The following is a 20,280-nucleotide window of genomic DNA, read 5'->3' as shown; positions in this document are numbered from 1 at the left end:
TTTTTGAAGTTATACTTCTTTACCGGCGATAGAGGGTGATTTTTTTATATGTTAAAACCTATCAGCCCGGCGCATGCGCATTATAACTTTGTTCTGATTGGATGTTCAAATGACATGTCAAAAATTATCCGATATGGCAGCTGTGGTTTGGAGGTAAAGGTAAAGGTAAACAAATGTATAATATATTAGTTTTATTGTTGTGAGGACAGAAACAAAAAGTTTATAATATTGTAGTGACTTTTAAATAGTTTTTAAAAGCAACAGGTACGTAATAATTGTTAATGTATGATGGGTATAAACCTACCTATTTGATCTGCCAAAAACATAGTATGTAATACTTTTATTTATATAATTTGATTAACATCAAAATTTCTATCAATATTCACCTAATATATTGTTTTTTACTCTATGTTTTGTTGTATTTTTTAAATTCTAAATCATTTCAATTCAAAATTAAAATCATTTGATCATTTTCAAAATATCAAAATATCACAAGTTTAATCCGTTTAGTTAGTCGATCTTCGTAAATAATGACACATAGTGTATGTGGCTAAGCGGAGAAGGCGAATGAATTCCAATACCAACCGCTCTTATCAGCGCTGGTTCGAGTCCCGATAGAAACTTTCTTTTTTGTTTTTTTTTAATACATTTTATGATTGTAAGTATATTTATTATATAATTGTATTTTCAGAAAATACGTATTTAGTTAAAAAAATTTTCGACAGTTAATGTTCAGACATCATTTGTGGCTTGTTTAATGTGTTTGTGTGTGTTTTATTCTTTTATTATTTTAATTTTTGGCACTGTTCTAATAAAAATGTTTGAGAAGTAGTTAGTATAAATCAGTTTAATATTTAAACAAAATATAAATAAAAAGTATATTAATTTCGTTTAAATCATATAATAGAAGTATAACTTCTTACGTGCGTACAAAGTACACACACATTCTTTTTTTCATATATAGAGATTTATTGGCCATATGAAATAATAAAACCCCGTTAACGTTGTAGTTCCTTTCTATAGTACATAATCAATAGCCTATTTTTTTAATTGAACACGTTCTCTCTTTTTTTTACTCGATAGTAGTCGCAATATGAGATTTTCTCTCTCGGTTTCAGAAAATTGCGCACAACTATTTTTCTGAACAATTATAAGCGCTGTGGTTCCTTCCAGCCTCCTAAATATCCTTCTAACTAACTAACTGTGTATAAAAATTAATTCTATTTTGGCATTTAAAACCTGAAATAATATCCTTTACTCTCCCATAGATCTCTACCGGATGGGCGTTAACGCCTAAAATACCGGTGTATACATACAAATAGTAACGGCATCAACAGTCACATTGTAGAACGTGTTTAAAAAAACTTTATTTTTTATAAAAGTTTCTAGCATCAAAACTAAGCGAGCTGTGCTCAAAATACAGTTCAAACCTTTTTTGGTTGAAAAAAATTGTGAAAATCTCTCTCTATTTAGCCCCCAAATGAAACTTATCATTACCTCTTTACAAATTACTTAACTTTTTTTTATATGACTAGTAAGTTTCACCGGTCCGAAGCTATTTGTGAAAGGGCTTGAACGAGTCAGTAATCACGATTGTATGCAAATTTTGAACAGCCACATCTTAACCAATTTTTGTCTTACAGAAAAACAAAATAAAACACAAAATATTTACAAAAGCAACTGTTTGAGTTTTTTCGTATTACTAATACTTTATTTACTTTGTTTCGTACATTTTTATATACGAATAAGATCAATTTTTCATGAGCTACAACTTTGCTTTTATTGTGTCGATATACTTTATGAATACACCATTTTTTTTTCGTTCTTTTATAAGCAACATTTTTGCAAAAAACGTATTTTGAATACCTGTTTTATTTGTTGAAACATAAACATTTTCATTCCCAAATAACTTGAAAAGTATTGACTTATATAAACTCTATAGAACAAAAATTGATTAGAATTAGTCAACTTATCCATTTTCGGACTTACTTTAAACGTATGTTTTTCACCCCCGAGAGTGATCCCTTTCGCCCTACCAAGTACAAGCAACCAATGACACAAGTCCAACTTTGAAGTTGAAGTTGAAGTTGAAGTTTAAGTAGAACCTAAATCCAAACTGTTAAACAAATCCGTCGTGGCGCTGATAATTACACTACAAAACGGTTATTTACTGGGCTACTATTGCTACTAGTGTATTTATGCACTGTTTATGGCAACTTACATTTTTCGTCTATGCGTAAAATTATATAATAATAACACATTTTTACATATATTAGACGACAAGATGGGGCCCCTGACATATTGGGGTCCCGCAAGCTTCATGCTGCGGGGGCCTCTGTTTCGCCCCTGATTGTTGATGAAACTTCATCTTATAAATCGTTCGACAATTACAAGCTTAACTTTAATTCTTCGGAATTCTATTGCAAAAATTGCCAAAATGACATTACCGAACTCGTCACAACCCAAACCTCGGATATTCAGTTTTGTTCATTTTTCCGTTGCCTGAAAAACAGAAAAGAAAAAATTGTAACTCTTGTCATCAACCAATTTGTGCAGAGCATTCTTGTTATACTTGTGTAAAGTGCGATTCCGTTAATTATGAAGATACGGAGATTGATTAATATTGGTTTAATTCCGATCATTTTTTTTGTATCTTATCATATATTTATTATGTTCTTATTATCAGTTAATAAGAAAAAAGTTTAAATTCTGTTTTAAAAATTTTATTTTGTTAAAAAGCAAAAGTTGGTATGTGAGAGAAAATCTCACGCCCGACCACTCGCGTACTAACCTACCTAGCGACCAATGCCGGGTTTTTGTCTTTTTCTTTTATGGCCTTTGGGAACTGCGCCCATTTATATTTTTTAGGCCTAACCAAACCTAATATACACCAAAACCATTACGAATCCAATCGAAGAGTCAAGGGCAGGGAAAGGAAAAAAACTTTTCGTACCCAGATCGTTCAGGGTGACTAACCACAGACCAAGCAGGGATGCGGGATATTATTACCAGGGAGATAAAGCAAAGGTTGCAAAGCTAGACCTAATCTAAAGTTTCAATTTACACGACTTAACCTAAACCAGGAGAATCCTAAATATTGACGGTTTGTTCAAAGCTAGTAAGTTCATCAGATTATATGGGGGATAAACCTTTTCTTGTAATAGCTGCATATTGAATAAATTTCTTTTTGTCACATATTTGTCACATGCAAGAAATATATGATCCAACTTATTTTATTGTAATTTTCGCACAAATACGACAGTACTACATTGATTTTATATTATATATGTGCGGGATAACAGCCATGGCAAAAATTTAATTGAGAGATAGTAGCAAGTACTAGTACTAGTGTACCGTTTATGTAACGGTATAATATTTTCGCTAAGAATTTTTAGACATTCCTCTCGAGTGTAGACAACCAGTGCTACCGGAAGTGCTATAAACCTTCTATGTGCATACTTAGAACGTACTACCGCACATCCTTTTAGTTTATACCAAGAAGGCACTTTTTGGAATATTCCAAGGAAGTGCTATAAGCCTTCTTTTTATATACTTAGAACGTACTACCGCAAATCTTTGTATGGGAAGAATATATATTTTTAAGAATATTCTAAGAAAGTGCTATTAAGTGCTATATTGCTTAGAAGTATGCTTTCAGCATCACCTAATCTCATCTTAGGTTCTACTGGTTCTACCAAATACCTATTATATTTACATGTTTTAATTGCAAATGAGAATGTAGTCAGTAGGTACCTACATTCTACAATATTACTTAAAAAGTAAGTACATATTTATAAATTTTAGTTATTTATATAAGTTATTGTATAATATTTAGCTAAACTTAACTTTTAACTAAAATTTATACAGTGATGAGCTTGCTAATAACCGGCAAAATAGCACAAAATATGGAAAACGTATTTAAGTTGTGAGGTAAAAAGAAATGAAACTAGTCGAGCTGGGAAATTGAGCGATATTAACCTATGAATTTACATTATGTTGATTGTTTCCCACCTTTAAACGTATCGGATGAGTTTGGCAACTGCCACTCTCACAGTGACAGTTTTAGTTGACATACTCATCTGATACGTGCAAAGGTGGGAAACAATCAATATAATGTAAATTCATACGTTAATATCGCTAAATTTCCCAGCTCGACTAGTTTCATGTCTTTTTATCTCACAACTTACGTTTTCATACGTTTTCCATCTTTTGTGCTATTTTGCCGGTTATTAGCGCGCTCATCACTGTATACTTATATGTACTTACCTAGATAACTACTATTTAAGTAATATTGAGTTACCAAAATAGAATAATTTATTTTGAAGCACCGCAAACAAAATAAAGAGATTATCTATGTTATTTAGTTCTAGTACTTTATCATTCGTCTTCATACTTAACACTGCATAGATACAAATAATGCCTGTTTTCGTTTTCATATTTTACCGTTGTTTCCTATCCCTGATCCATTCAGGTAAGAAATGGTCAGAGTAAGACGGGAGATATGTATTGTGGAATAACAACATCGGTGGTTAGTGTTGCTAAACGGAGGGACATTTTCTTTTTTGCGGGAATTTTCAACATAAAAGGTGATAAAGGAAAAAAATTAACTCAAAAGGGAATTTTTGTTCCAGTCCAAATTGTAAAATATTGAAAAAAATCAAAATATTTGAAAATAATTAAACATATCTTCTCAGATTTTGTAAACCGGAGGGAAGTTTTTTTATAAAAGTCGGAATTTTTAAGGTAAGTTGACGGAAAAAGTTTACTCGACGGTTGGCAACACCAAAGCCTTTGGTTGTGGGGTTTGGCACGTTTTGGTTTTACGGAATGGCCCATATTGAATTGAATGTACCTAAATTCAAATTTCAACGATGTAAAAATACTCGTGATAAACTCGAAATGGTAAAGTCAGTTCAATTTAAAAACGAATTTTTAATAGTATGTAAACGTTAATACAATTAATGTTTAAACTTTTTTACCATACAACAATTTTGAAATAAAATTCGTCCAATACTACCTACATACAAAAATTTAATTAATTATTCTAAAAAATAACGAAGTTGATAATCTGTAAGGCTAATATTATACTTCCTATACATACATATTATTTTTAAGATATTTTAAAAGTATCTACTTATAAGTATGTGTTAAGAATATTCGATAAAGGTATATTCTAAGAATAAACTTTTACGAGTATTCTGAGATCCTACGTACACGAATGTACTCAGTTTATTCGGCACGAGCATATACTTTGAAGTATATGCAAATAACATGAAATTTAGAATGTTTTTTAAGGTACATGCTATGCCTGTACAACGCATATACTAAAAATAATATACTCCGACGAATGTTGGTAGTATATGCTTTGAACATGATGCGAACATCATTGATATGTGGGAGAGGTTTTATGGTTTCAGTAATTAACAAAAATATTGTATTTTATAAATTTATAACGTTTGTAGAAAAAATATTGTATGGTATGCTTGCTAAAAAGTACATTTTTAAGGCACTCATGTGAATTGCAGAATTCGCTTAGCTCATTCTGCAAACTTTCACTTGCGTGCCTTAAAATTGTACTTTTAACACTTATATCATAAATAACTATTTTTTTTTCTGCCATTCTATTTTTTGTCATGTTTCCCGGCTTTTATTTTTCTTTGCACCAATTCTCGAATTTCTTTGGAATACATTTTGACATTTGGTTATTCTTATAATTTGTTTGGTGTTGTTCTATGCTACTTGTTCTATATTTACGGCTACACAGCTTCTCTGCTTATTCATCAAGTTGTTTATTAGTTTTGATTGGTACATTTAGCTCAATCCTGTCACTTAAACCCTGATAAGGAGCTCAGTGGGTTCGATAATTGGCAGAGTTATTTTCTCTTAGTATTACATGCTCACTGATTTTTAGTACATAATATTAGAGATTGGCCGCAACTGAGATCATCAGCTTCATCTATTTTCATAAAATGTTTCATATCAAAATGAATAAAAATAGCGGTAATTTAGATTTAAAAATACACACAAATATAACTGGTTATATATTGAAGAAATTGTCATATTATTAAAAAACAAACAAATGTGAGAGTTTCTGAGATCTGAGCTTCTGAATATTATAGAACATGCTTTTAGCAAGCTCCCTTTCTAAGTATAAATATAAAATCTTTACTTTGTTCCTGAATGCAGTCAAATTCACACTGGTTGGTGTAGGTCTCCCCGTTTGATGCACATACTACGTCATAAGTATCGGGACAAACACAAAATGTTTCACTTGTATGGAGTTTATCCTGCGCATTCGTTGTGAACGAGATGAATAAAGACAAAACGGCAGTAGCATGAATTAACTTAAACATTGCTTACTATTTAGGTATCAGTACACTTTTGAAATTAATAACCAGAATAGGGTTGTGCTAAGCTATTTAAATGAAAATTAGCTATGTGTTAACGGTATTGGTATTTATATAGTCAAATCAGAACTAAGTTCAAATTAATCAGAAAAATTTATACACCTAATCGGAGTATATCACTTAATTAAAATACTGTAAATAAAAACTAACACCATGGAAGGATTTATTATATCTTAATTTATTAAATCAATTAAAATAATCGTAAATAGCCGTTTATTTAAAAAATAATATCACCTTGGTTTCTTAGAGAGGGGCTATCAGTATGGTAGGGGAGCCCAAGCGGGGATTTTTGCAGTCACTCGAGCGCGTCAGATTATTACATGGGGAGAAAACTTGTACCCTGAAAAAGTACCTCTACCATATGTTGGTAATGCAGGGGAGTTCATTAGGGGGGGGGGGGGATGGCGAAAAAAAAATCTATCCTTAAAAAAACTCGAAATCGTCAGATTAAGATAAGGTAAGTTAAGTACATGCAAAGCAGTGTATATTTCAAAAATCTGACGATTTGAGAGGGGCTTAAGGAAATGGGTGAGTGCCAAAGTTTCACAAGAAAAAGCGAATATTTCGCTAAATGAATTACAGACCGAAACACAAAAAAATACGTACTCAATATTTTTCAAAAATCTATCGAATGATACCAAACACGACTTCCCACGGAGAGGGTTGGGGGGAGTAAATTTAATATTTTAAATACGAATCCCGCGATATTTCGCGAAATGAACGTCAGATCGAATAACTCCAAAAGTTTTCGTTGAATGCAGTCAACTGCATTTTGTTAAGTAGCTTTACTTAACAAAAATGTAGATTTAAGAAAATAGGTCTGGATCCCGCGTATGAAAAAAAAGTTGATTTATAGCAAGCTGAAAATTTGTTAATAGCTTAAGGGTGTCTAGTCTTTTGATATACGGGACACTGTAACAGGGGCAGTTTTAATTGTGGAACAGGTTAAAAATTTGGAACGGTCAGACCACGAAAACGGCACTTTTATTTTGTCCGACAGAACAGACTTAAACTCTCCGAACAGAGATTAAAGTCTCATGCAAAAATCACACTACTATTTATCGCCTGTCATAATTCCTGTCATTTGACATATTCTACATGTTCCACACATTAAACCCATTTAGTGATAAATAGCAGTCTGATTTTTTGCATGAGAGGTTAATCTCTGTTCGGAGAGTTTAAGTCTGTTCTGTTGGACAAAATACATGTGCCGTTTTCGTAGTCTGACCGTTCCAAATTTTTAATCTGTTCTACAATTAAAACTTCCCCTGTTCCAGTGTTCACATATATCAAAGTTTCTCCGACTAGATACCCTTAAGCTATTAACAAATTTTCAGCTTGCTATTAATCAACTTTTTTTTCATACGCGGGATCCAGACCTAAACAAAACCGTTTTTTTTATTTTCTTGAAAACCAATAGTAGTCGAGCTATACTTTATTATATGTTAGCTCTTGTTCAAGCTTGTTCAAACTAATTTAAAGTATTTAATAGTTATTTATGATATAAGTGTTAAAAGTACACGTTTAAGGCACGCACGTGAAAGTTTGCAGAATGATCAAAGCGAATTCTGCAATTCACATGAGTGTCTTAAAAATGTACTTTTTAACACGTATATCATACATAATTTTTTCTACAAACGTCTTATATATCAACAATTACAATTTATTAATTCTCAATTACAGGACAATACCTACAAAAACTTTTACTTAAACTTGACTGACATTCCATTTTTATATTTTTCTTGACATTACATCAAAACTGCCTATATAGACGGAGAGCTAGAGCCGAAAAATCATCGTCATAAGTAATATGGAGTTTTTCCTGTGAAATGTGTCCATTTTATATTGACAATTATGACCCCTTTCAGGCTGATACCTCAGTGGATACAGGAAGTAGAAATAAGGGATGAAAGGGGAAAGTTAGTGCAATCATTAAAGTTTTCACCTCCTATTTTTTAAACCTCCATCGATTTGAATAAAAATTGGTGACTAGTTAGAGCATACCTCAAGAAATTAAACTGATTTGATGCCAACTTACACTTTTACCCTGGTGGTGAATACTACCCCTTCCCGCGGGTGAAAACAATTTTATTAAAAATAACCCCACAAATCGATAGAGGGAATAATTTTAAATAAAATTTGTTATATCATGTTATTAAAATAAATCAATACTTTTTGAGTTATTAAAGATCAAAGATTTGTCTATTTAAGAGCATATGCGTGAAGTTAAAAATGATAAAAAGAACATATTAATTAATTGTATGTTAGTAAAATATTATTTTTATATTATTTCGATATTTAATTGAATTTTTTCTATCAATATAAACTGAATATGTCCAGAAACTGGGGGTGTCCAATAATGGGTATATTTGACATATCGCACCTTTAGTATTAAAAGGGCACATCTCGAAAATTAGCGTTTCTGAGTTTTTGGCATAAATGGGCACAAAACTACTAGTACTACAACTTGGCCTTGACAGAAATTGAAAACGGAGAATATAAAGCAAGTCCCGATATAATGTGACCCTTTCGTACTCCCCTCTCCGCCAACACATCTTCCCGCGAGATAGACCCATTCAGTAAGGTGCCGATGTCTGTCGAAGCAGGTGTGTTAGTGAGCGCTCTCATTACGAGTTGAGCCCTTCTATTACAAAACTTGAGGTACGTGTTGTTTTATATTTTTTGTTTTATAAAGGCACATTAAGATTAAATGCTGTATATTTCTAAAACTTCCGAAAATTTATGGGTTTTATTTAAAAAGAGTTCTTTATATTACTAAAACTATTGTATGATTTTTGGAACTATATCTAAAGGATTCTTGTTATTACAAAAATATCTGTTTCATTTACAATATCATTGAAAGTTAAATCCTTGTAATACTAAAATAATTCAACGAGTTTCTTAGTTGTGTCCATAAACTACAAAGTTTTTTGGTACTAAGGCCTTAATTATTGTTATTATTTTATGTACTAACAAGTATTAAATAAGAGGGTAACCATATCTTAACCTCTTACAGATACATTGCAAAAAAATTGAAGAAATATGTCATCACGATCGCGAAGAATTATGAACCTTCTTAATGTTTCACATCTACCTGATGAATGGGAAAACAGTTGCGATAAGGACCCAAACGTAAGTTTATAATTTACTAACATGTATAAACTACTTACATATTATTTTGCATTTTTAGGTCAGCAATGAAGAAAAAGAGAACATCCCTTTAAGTTCAACATCAAAACGTTCGTCGAGATCGTCATCTAGTAGTTCCAGTTCGTCTTCTAGCGTCAACAGTAGCAGTTCGTCATCTTCTAGCAGCAGCTCTTCCTCTCGATGTTGTTCACTGGAACAAGGACGATTTGTTTCCCATATCTTAAAAGGTAAAGAAATTGAAGCCCAGCCTCAGTCTTTATCATCTAGAACTACTTCACCTTCAATACTAGAATCCGTAATTTTAACACCACGAACTCCAGCTGTACATTACCGTATATCGCCAATGAATTCAGAAGAGAGTGATGCTGATATTAGTGACAATGATCCCACTTATAATGAACATCAAGGTAGAAAACGTTCGCCAAGCTCATCTTCAAGTTCCTCTGATGATGGTACTTCTGAAGTAGTTGCAACATCGCCCAGGAGATCGAAGAAACGTAAAGCTGATCCTACTAAATGGAAGCAAAATAACCAAAAGATAAAACGAAATGCAGGAGAACAATACATTTCTACTAAGACTAGAAACGTTGTTCCTGCGCGGCAAATGAAGAGTCCATGCAATCAGAAATGCAGATTGAAATGCAGCGAAAATTTTGATGAGGCTAAAAGACTTCAACATTTCAAATGTTTTTGGGCACTAGGAGATTTGCAATTACAGCGTATGTTTATAAAAGCAAGAATGGCTTTAGTTGAACCTAAATATAAGTATTCAAACGCTCAACATCCCAGAGCACCAAATGCTGCTTTCTACTTGTACGATGATAACGCCAAAATCAGAGTCTGCAAAACATTTTTTATCAATACGTTGGGAATAACAAGTAAAATGATTCGCACAGTAAGATATAAGACTAACAATTGCAATTCTGTTGAAGAAGATAGAAGAGGCAAACATAATAGTCATAGACGCGTGGATGACAATCTGAAAGAAGATATCATTAGATTTATCAATCTAATACCACGAATTGAATCGCATTATTTAAGAGCGTCGACCTCGAGAGTGTTCATAAGTGGATCGAAAAGTATTACTGACTTGTTTAGAGACTTTCAAGAAAAACAGAAGAATAATTCCCGAGATTCTGGAAAGTTTCATTTGTTTTATGAGATTTTTACTACCCATTTTAATTTGGGTTTTTTTCAACCCAAGAAAGATCAATGCGATCTTTGTTTACAGTATAACAACTCTTCTGCTGATCAGAGGCTTGCTCTCAAAGTCAAATATGATACTCACCTAGAAGAAAAGGAATTAAGCCGAGCAGAAAAAAAGAATGATAGAATGACTCTTGACAAATATAATTTATGCGTTTGCTACGATGTTCAAGCGATAATGCAAAGTCCCAATGGAGAAACATCATCGTTTTATTATAAATCCAAATTGAATAGCTACAACTTTACTTTGACTGTGTTAAATAAATTACCAGAGAATGAAGACGATTTTAAAGGCTATGGTGACGTGCATTGCTATTTCTGGGATGAGACCCAAGGAAAAAGAGGTGCAGTGGAGATTGGAAGTTGCGTTTTAGATTTTTTAAAGAAGGTTTGTGAGGATGCAGGTGAACATGAAGTTAACGTAACATTTGTAACAGATAATTGTTGTGGCCAAAACAAAAATAAATACATAGCTTCTTTATACATGTTTGCAGTCACTACTATAAAAAACTTAAAGGGCATAACTCACAAATTCCTTATAAAAGGTCATACGCAAAATGAAGCCGACAATGTACACATGCTGATACAGAAACAAATATCAAGAGATTTAAAAGCTGGTCCAATCTTAACACCACTTCAATACACCACCGCAATTCAGAGAGCTAGGAAAACGGGGAAACCTTTTATCGTTCATACTTTGAATCATAATTTCTTTTACGACTTGAAAGATTTACAAGTCAAGTGGGGATATAATTTCAACGTTGACGAAGAGAAGAATACCATCGTATGGAATCACATCAAAGTTATGAAATTTACGAAAGGGAACCCATTCTTTTTTCAATATAAGACATCATACAAAGACGCATTTAAACAAATAAATGTTAGAAACAAAAGAAAGAAAATGTTGGATAATAAAGAAATATCTATCAAAACAGTTTATAGCGCGCCATTTGAGTTAAGTTTAAATAAGAAACAGGATCTCAAAGAATTAATTTCTAAGAGACTTATTGACCCTTATCATGCCTGTTACTATAATAATATGTTAATGTAACTGTTTTCTAATTGTAATTTTTAATACTTTGTTTTATTTTTGAAATGATTTATGACTATTACTTAAAACTTAAACCTGCTGGCTATTTTATATTTCATAGTTCTTTAGCTACTATTCCAGTCGTTAGCTATTATATTCTATTCAAACACGACTGATTGTAAAAAATGAATATGATAGATCTTAAGCGCTCGCACAAAAGAAGAATGATTTTATGTTGAGAAAATTTGTTAATTTTTTTGTCTAGTAAATTCAGTAATTTTTTGTGAGAACTATTTTAGTTTTGTGTTACATTATAAACGTTAAGAAAATTCTGGTTTTTTTTTATATGACTGTCCCAAAAAGAGTGTTATAGTTTTTGTTATTGGATTTGTATGCTACATGCCTATTACTTTTTGGTTTTTGAGAATAAAGTTATTTTTACGATTTAATGTTTTATTAATTCCTTTACAAGAGGCACTTTTATCATTGAAAGTAGTTAAACATTATTATTACACAGCCATATTTAGATTTGTAACTTAAAAAATAGTGTATATTTAATCATTAAAAGGCTTAATTCGTAAGATGCCTTCAAAATTTAAAGAAATTTAGTGGGAGAGGGGCCTATCTTGGGAGAGATTTTTTGAAACGTTTTTTTTTTAATTAAATAATTTTTTTTTGTAATATTTCGATTATCCATTATAGAGTACAAATACTGTAAATTGTATACCTAGATTTTTATTTATCTATCTTTTCAAATAAAAATGTTATAGGTGAGTAAATGAAAACGATGAAGTTGCTTAATCTTTAATCTCGTTTTCCCAAAAGTAACGATTTTCGAGATGTGCCCTTTTAATACTAAGGAAGAGATATTCGAATACACTTTTGCTAAATTTATAATATCGAAATAATACAAAAATAATATTTTAGTAACGTACAATTAATTAATATGTTCTTTTTATCATCCGTAATTTCACGCATGTGCTCTTAAACAGACAAATCTTTGATATTTAATAACAATAACTCAAAAAGTATTGATTTATTTTAATAACATGATATAAATTTTACTTATAATTTGTCCCTCTATCGATTTTTGGGGTTACTTTTAATAAAATAGTTTTCACCCCCGAGAAGGGGTGGTATCCATCCCCAGGGTAAAAGTGCAAGTTGGCACCAAATCATTTTTATTTCTTGGGGTATGCTCTAACTAGTCACCAATTTTCATGCAAATCGATGGAGGTTTAACAAGATAGGAGGTGAAAACCTTTAAAGACTACACTAACTTTCCCCTTTCATGCCTTATTGCTACTTCCTGTATCCACTGAGGTGTCAGCCTGAAAGGGGTCATAATTATCAATATACAATAGACAAATTTCACACAGACTAATACTGTCAATACGTAAATCATAACAACTATAATAACATCTATTTTTATTGTTGTATATTCTATCAAATTTTAATATTTTTTTTCTACAAACGTGTTAAAAATGCAATAATACAGTTTAAATTAAATTTTAAAAAACCTTTTAAACCCCTTTTTTAAATTGCGCAAGTTGTACTACCAATATTAATGTTAATAAATAAAATATAAATATTTTGACGTTTCACAATTTGACAATTCACTTTTAACTGCAGTGCCTTAAAATTTTTAAAGCACTAGTGCTTTAAAGTAGCATTTTTAACGCTACTATGTAGTGCTAAAAATTGCATTTTAAACACGGTTGTAGAAAAAAAATATTTATATCCTGAAATAAAAAGTTTTTGAGTTGTGTAAAAATATTGATTTTTTCGATATATTCGATAGCGAATAAATCGAAAACTACTAATTTTTTCAAAAAAATGTATAGAACATTTTTTGCTTTATTTTCATAATAAACTTTAATTATTAAAATTAACTTTATTTATTTTAATAACTTTTGCGCTCAAAATGTAATAAAAAATTTCCATCCTCGAGATGGGGTGGCAACCACCCCCATGGTAAAAGCGCCTTTTGGCATCATATAGATTTTGATCCTTGGACTATCCACTACTTATTCTCAAGTTTTCAAGCAAGTCGATCCATTCTGTAAAAATTGCGAGGTGAAAAGCTTCGGTTCCTGGACTATTATAAAATAATAAAAAATGAAAAATAAACAAACATAAAAGTAAATTTAAATATTAAAAATACACAAAACATAACTTTTTATTTTATTGATTACCTTGCCACATTATTAAAATAAAACAAAATCATCATCTTATGTGCTACGGTTTGGGGGAGGTGGGGCAAGGTCCTATAAGTATAGGATTAAAATTGCCACTGTTATCATTTTCTGTAGCGCATCGAAGTTTACATTTGTTGTCATAGACCTTACCGTGTAGATCACAAACTGGAGAGTAAATATCGTCGTCGCAATGTGAACATGGTTTTTTCGTCGCAGTATCGGATAATACTTCAGTTGCAAACAAGATGAAAACTGCAGTAATATGAATTAGCTTAGCCATTGGTCACTACTTAGTAATGTATTAGTAAACTTTTGAGATCGAAACTCAACGGTATTGATGGGTATTGTGTTGTGCTGATTTAACGATGTTAAACGAACTACTTACTTATTCTTAAATAAAATTTCAACCGCATTTCTATTTATATAGTCAAATCAAATCTAATTTTTAATTAATCATAAAAATTATTGTAATTTCATAAGAGACTATATAATAGAACGATGCATGTTTAATTGCTTAACCCACAAGTAGATCACTTAATTAAAATAAAAAAATTTGAAAAAAAAATTTAAGGAACGCTTTTCTTTAGTTGTGATTGACTAAAATTTAAAATATTATAAAAAAATCAACCAAAAAGCAAAAAATAAAAAAATCGAATTCGAAGGATTATTCGAAAAAAACGTTCGTTAAAAAAAATGAAAATATCTAACACGTTCGTTAAAGAAAAGCGTGGAGTGCTATCCTCAAACCGTTTATTCGATGAAAACGATCCCCACCCTTTTCTTGTGTTAGATGAAAGAAACGTGTAGTTAGATGTTAGATGTAGAAGCGAATGTGTTAGATTTTTTCATTTTTTTTAACGAACGTTTTTTTCGAATAATCCTTCGAGTTTAATTTTTTTTATTTTTTGCTTTTTGGTTGATTTTTTTATAATATTTTAAATTTTAGTCACTTACAACTAAAGAAAAGCGTTTCTTAAAATTTTTTTTATTTTTTTAGTTTTTAGTCTTACACTTTTCAAACATTCAAATATATCGTCGTGTTTAAAAAAAAGGATGTACCTAAGTATATAACAGATATATTTTTTGCATTTATTTCAACTTTTGATACATACATTGTACATTTGCTGTAATTTCTTCATACATTTCATTATTTTTTACATATTACAGTTTTCGCAGTCTTTTCATCTCTTCTAATACTTTACTATTGCACAGTGTAGACCCTGTTAATTTCTCGCAATGCAGTTCTTCGATGCTCAAGCCGTCTAAAGGTACGTATCCATACAAGGGTAAATCTCGCTCGGTGTAGTAGCTCCACACTCCACATAGTGGATAAGTCGATGATCGCCGCTTGGCGCTTACCCCCTTAGATTTAACCGGTTTGCGGTTTATATGTAGGGGAGCGCATGCCGTATCCATTTGAGCAGCTACACCGAGCGAGGTTCACCCTTGTATGGATACGTACCTTAATGATCGCACTCGGCTCAATGCAACGTAAGCTTTGCAGTCTCAATGCAGGCTTTTAAGCATGTCCTTACGCAAACAATCTCGGACCCAAGTTCACAACAGCGTAGTCAACAGTCGAACCTTGCGCTTTATGGACAGTCGACGCCCACAACAATACTAAGGGCAGCATTCGTCTCTCTGCATAACTTTTTTTCGCTGAAAACTGGATAGAAATCGAAAAGAAATTGGATAAATTTGAAAGTTTATTGTTTATGTATGAAGCATAACGCAAACAATTGCGCAAAAAGTGAAATTATGTATAGTTCACATAATTAGTTACAATCTGTAAAAGTTTCAAGTTTCTACATTGTAAAAAACAAGAGAATTTAAGCATTTCTCATTAAAATCGTTTTTTTTTATTTAAACAATTCATAAACAAAAAAAATTTTTTGGTCTACTATTCGTGTATTGTTCGGGCGAATGCATATGTCTGCAAAATTTCATTCATTTGTATTGAATAAAAGGCAGTCAAATTAACGTCTAAAGATTTGACGCAAACGATTGAACTAAATAAAAGCGCTTCATAAAAAACGTATTTAACAAATTAAACTTAACAAACAACGTAATTAACAAGCATCTATAACCTAATAGTACGGATATGGGAAGCAGAAGACATGCCCGAAGATGGAAAAGAAGGCAGAATTATACCAATATTTAACCTTTAACTACCCGCGCATCAAGTTATAACATAACTACACGCGTGGCGTACTTTATACGCCACAAGAAAATACACTTAAAAACAGCGGATTTGTTTTTTTTTGAAAAATACACTTAGTTGTTGGTTATAAACCTTATTCGACATCAGCGAATACTTGGAGTTCCTTCTCAGTAAGCCAATTGGGATTTATAACTGGAATCTGATTCCATAATAAATAAAATTACTAATAAAAAATTTTTTGAAATTTGATTTTTTTACATGAGAAAACGTATTGTTTATAAAGAAAAATATATTTTGTGCCATAATGACTTAAAACAATTGAAAGATGTACTTATATTACTACTTATATTAATATTATCGTGGCGTATATGGCCCCCTCACCGGAAACAACAAATACTAAAATGTAAATTACGATCTTCCCAAAACGCCGATTGTATAAAGATAAGGATATAAACACCGAATAGCGATAAAGGTATTTATTGATAGAACCGACACTAGGGTAATTCTACCCCGGGAGTACTTCCAAACACTGACTAATTACTGATACGCGATTAGCTAAAGACTGATATAGACTGATGAATACTCTTTTTCTAGGCCAGATATCTTGGTTTTATAGAAGCTTAAATTGGGTCATTGGTGACACGATGCCCGCGTGATTTGTATATTTAATTAAGGTAAATAATTCTACTTTTGTCAGCACTTTCGTGTCATTTCCAAATTATATTGTTGATAATTGACCAATTTGGAGCTAAACTAATAATCTACGTGTGTGCACTAATATAAAAACAAATAAATTCGTGCAATCTACTGGGTGGTATAATTATTCTGTTCAATATCGGATATGAATTCTGAATATTTGTTATTGGACATACTGCCCGCCGGAAAAGCGGTCCCAAGTGTCAGTGTTCGAAGTTTACAAGTATAACATAATACATTAGGTTACATTATCAGACAAACCAGCACGTAAAGAAACTCAAAATAAATAGACCTGGCTTCATACCCTCGTGCCTGGCACAGAGATTCTAATGTTAAGGTATACTAATAGTCCAATATAGCTCTTTCTCCGTCACTTACATATAATGCTCGTAAAATCTTTCTCTCTTTACTCGTGCCAGTACTGACTTCGGCGCGAAGGAGATTCTCCTGTCGAATACTTTCCGCTGTCGGCAGGGATCGTATTGCGCCCATAGTTGCCATATTTTATATAATTTATGAAGATCAAAAGAAATACACACAAAAAATTAATAGGAATTAAAAAGTTTTGAAGATAAAAAATATGTTTATGGATAGTTAGCAAGGTAGTGCCATGGCTCTATGGCACTACCTCACGGGCCGCCACTGCATTTAGTTCTTCATCTACTTTCACTTTTATTGTGTTGTTCTGGTAGATATTTTCGATCGTTTTAATTATTCCTAGAGGTACCTCTCTTGCCTACAATAAATGGATAACTTCCTTTAATTGTACCCTGTCAAATGCCTTCTTAAGGTCCACGAAACATAAGTATGCCGGTTTGTTGTATTCTAACGATTTTTCTTTAATCTGCCTCATTATAAATATAGCGTCGGTGCATGATCTTCCCGACCTAAAACCTTGTTGTTCTTCTGCTAATGTTATAACTTTATTCAGTTTGTTTGTTATTACTTTGGTCGTTAATTTTAGTGTTGTGTTTAATAAATTAATTCCTCTGTAATTATCCGGGTCCGATTTTTCTCCCTTTTTGAAGAGAGGTATTAGGATGCTTGATCTCCATTCTTGTGGTATTCTGTTTTCTTCTATTATTTTTTGGATTAGTTTTAATAATTGTTTGGTCAGGTGTTGTCCTCCAAACTTTAGGGGTTCATTCGAAATTCGGTCCTCTCCTGGTGATTTTCTATTTTTTAATTTACTTAATGCTTCCGTTACCTCTGCTTCTTCAATATTTATTTCTTCGTTTGTTGTCACTTCAGGTGTTGGTGGTTCGTTATCGTTATCTTTAGCAAACAGAGATCGAAAATAGTCTGCCCAAGTTTCCATCTGGATGTGTTTCGTTTTTATTAGTTCGTCATCTCTTTTCTTTGTCCTCTGATCATTCTCCATATTTCCTTTTGTGTTCCGTAGAAGTCGTGTTCCATCTGTTTTGAGAAACTCTCCCAGTGTTCTCTTTTTATTTGCCTGACTAAAGTGTTTGCTTCGTTTCTAATTCTTTTATAGTGCTTGTATGCCTAGTGTGTTTGTTTTGTTCTGTATTGTAAAAAGACTTTCTTCTTTTCTTCACATTTTATCTTCACTTCCTCTCGAAACCATGGGGTTTTCTTTTTGATATATTGGTATTCGTTACTTTCCTCTCTCCAAGTGATTCTGTTGCTGCGGTAATTATGTCACTTTTGAGTTTTTCGGGTGATTTGAGACTTGTGACGGTAAAATAAGTTCTTTTAATGCAAGGATTTGAAGGCAAGGACACTGACATTAGAGAGTGTTCGTTCGGATTTGTTAAGTCGGTATTAGTTGGATTGATTTCTTCTTTTGAGGAGGAGGAAGGATGAGATACAGTAGAAGGAGGTTCAAATGGGTTTAGGCTAGAAGTTGTATTTTGAGAAGGATTGCTAGCTATTTCTTAAGGGGTTAGGACAGGAGTCTGCAGTGTGTCCAGATTGTTTACATAAAAAATATTCAAGTTTATCTGAAGTGATAAAGATTATCTTATTGGTATTTACATGCGATATTACAATTGAAGTATTTGATTCAAAGTTTTCTTGATCCGGTATAATATAGATAGAGCGTCGAAAACTGAAAATGTGAGCGTATTCGTCGTCAGGTGTACCGCATCGGATAAAAGAGATAGGAGAAGCAAATTGTAATCGAAGTTCGTCTTTAAGTGCTTGCTCTATGAGTGAATTTGGGATCGAAGGGCTCATGTTGGACAGTAGTAGCCTCTTTGCAGGTGTAATAAGTCTGCGAATAGATATTGTTTGATTTCTAACAGTAATGGTCGTATAATTTTGCAGAAGATTATCCACTACGGATAAGGAAAAAAGATATATGCATATACACTGGTTAGAAATTCGTGAAGCAAAGGTTATTTCTTTAGGGGTAACACCAATAGGGCTTTTCATCGATTGTCATTTGTTTCGAGCTTCTGTCATGTGTCACATAATATTAATATATCTACGTCATACGTTATTGGTATATACCAATGATACAAATCAAAGACGTATGACGTAGATATATTAATATTATGTGACACATGACAGAAGCTCGAAACAAATGACTGTGAATGAAAAGCCCTATTTCGCCAATTGCCTTGATGTAATCAAATAGTACGACGTCTGGAAGAGCGTTCATAACGATGACGAAAGTTCTACTGGGACATGATATTGCTGTTGTAGATTTTTTCGGTGTGATTTTTGTTACTGCAGCGAAGCTAGGTTGTACTGTTTGTGATGATGTTTGTGATGATGTTGATGCCATAATTTGATTTTAATATTCTGGATGCCAAAATATTAAATATGTATGGCCAGTAAGAACTGGCCTAATTTTTCGGTTGTCGATATTTGCTGTTAATTAAAATCGACTTACCAGTGTTTTTAGTTGGTAAACACAACACATTAACTAACTAGTTTTTATATAAAATACTATTAGTAGAGGCGATAAGCGAGGAGTACTTTACTCGTTGATCTCTGAAATGGGAATGTAATAAATTTTGGTCATCTAGACGTTCGCTAATTAGCATTCATTTCTATCAGCTCTTGTTTTTTTGAAAAATATATATTTAAGTATTTTACGAAGTTATATTGACTACTTTTTTTATTTTTATTATCGAACTATGGAATATGTCATGTGTCTCACTGTGTACTAGTAACATGTCTCAATGTGTACCAGGGGTGATACAAACTGAGACATGTGCAAAGTTGTTTTTAAAGTTACATAACTTTTTTGAATTAAAACTACAGGCCTTTATATTGATGAAAGTGATACATAAAATACCAAAAATCATTATGACTGAAGCTGTCAGTTCTTATCGGTGGTTAAAAAAATTAATTCGCCAATAATTCATTTATTGTCTCACTGTATACCACCTTCCCCTACATTATTTTTTTATACAGGGTGTTTCATTGGGAAACGGAAATACTTTAGTGGTGAATAGAGGT

The 20,280-nt window shown here is 32.1% G+C and overlaps 2 protein-coding genes across 3 annotated transcripts in view; one reads left to right on the top strand and one right to left on the bottom strand.

Moving 5' to 3' along the window:
- The window catches only part of LOC114337066 (uncharacterized), a 654,507-nt gene that overhangs the window by 376,247 nt on the left and 257,980 nt on the right, over window positions 1-20,280 (bottom strand). The gene's annotated exons all lie outside the window — the stretch shown is intronic.
- Window positions 9,296-19,158, top strand: LOC126891121 (uncharacterized). The gene is made up of 3 exons (XM_050660304.1): window positions 9,296-9,539; window positions 9,598-11,547; window positions 19,138-19,158. The coding sequence occupies exons 1-3, from the start codon at window positions 9,450-9,452 to the stop codon at window positions 19,156-19,158; spliced, it is 2,061 nt and encodes a 686-aa protein (XP_050516261.1). The 5' UTR covers window positions 9,296-9,449.

Source organism: Diabrotica virgifera, chromosome 1, assembly GCF_917563875.1.
Source record: "Diabrotica virgifera virgifera chromosome 1, PGI_DIABVI_V3a".
Lineage (NCBI taxonomy): Eukaryota > Metazoa > Arthropoda > Insecta > Coleoptera > Chrysomelidae > Diabrotica > Diabrotica virgifera.
Note: the sequence above shows the minus strand (reverse complement) of the source record. Positions and strands in the feature narration are given on the sequence as shown.

Excerpts from the sequence above, each read along its gene's own strand:
- LOC126891121 (XM_050660304.1), top strand. The coding sequence starts at position 9,450 with ATGTCATCACGATCGCGAAGAATTATGAACCTTCTTAATGTTTCACAT. Across the intron at positions 9,540-9,597 it reads GTTGCGATAAGGACCCAAAC|GTCAGCAATGAAGAAAAAGA; the intron begins GTAAGTTTATAA and ends TTGCATTTTTAG. Across the intron at positions 11,548-19,137 it reads ACGAAGAGAAGAATACCATC|AAGATTATCCACTACGGATA; the intron begins GTATGGAATCAC and ends ATAATTTTGCAG.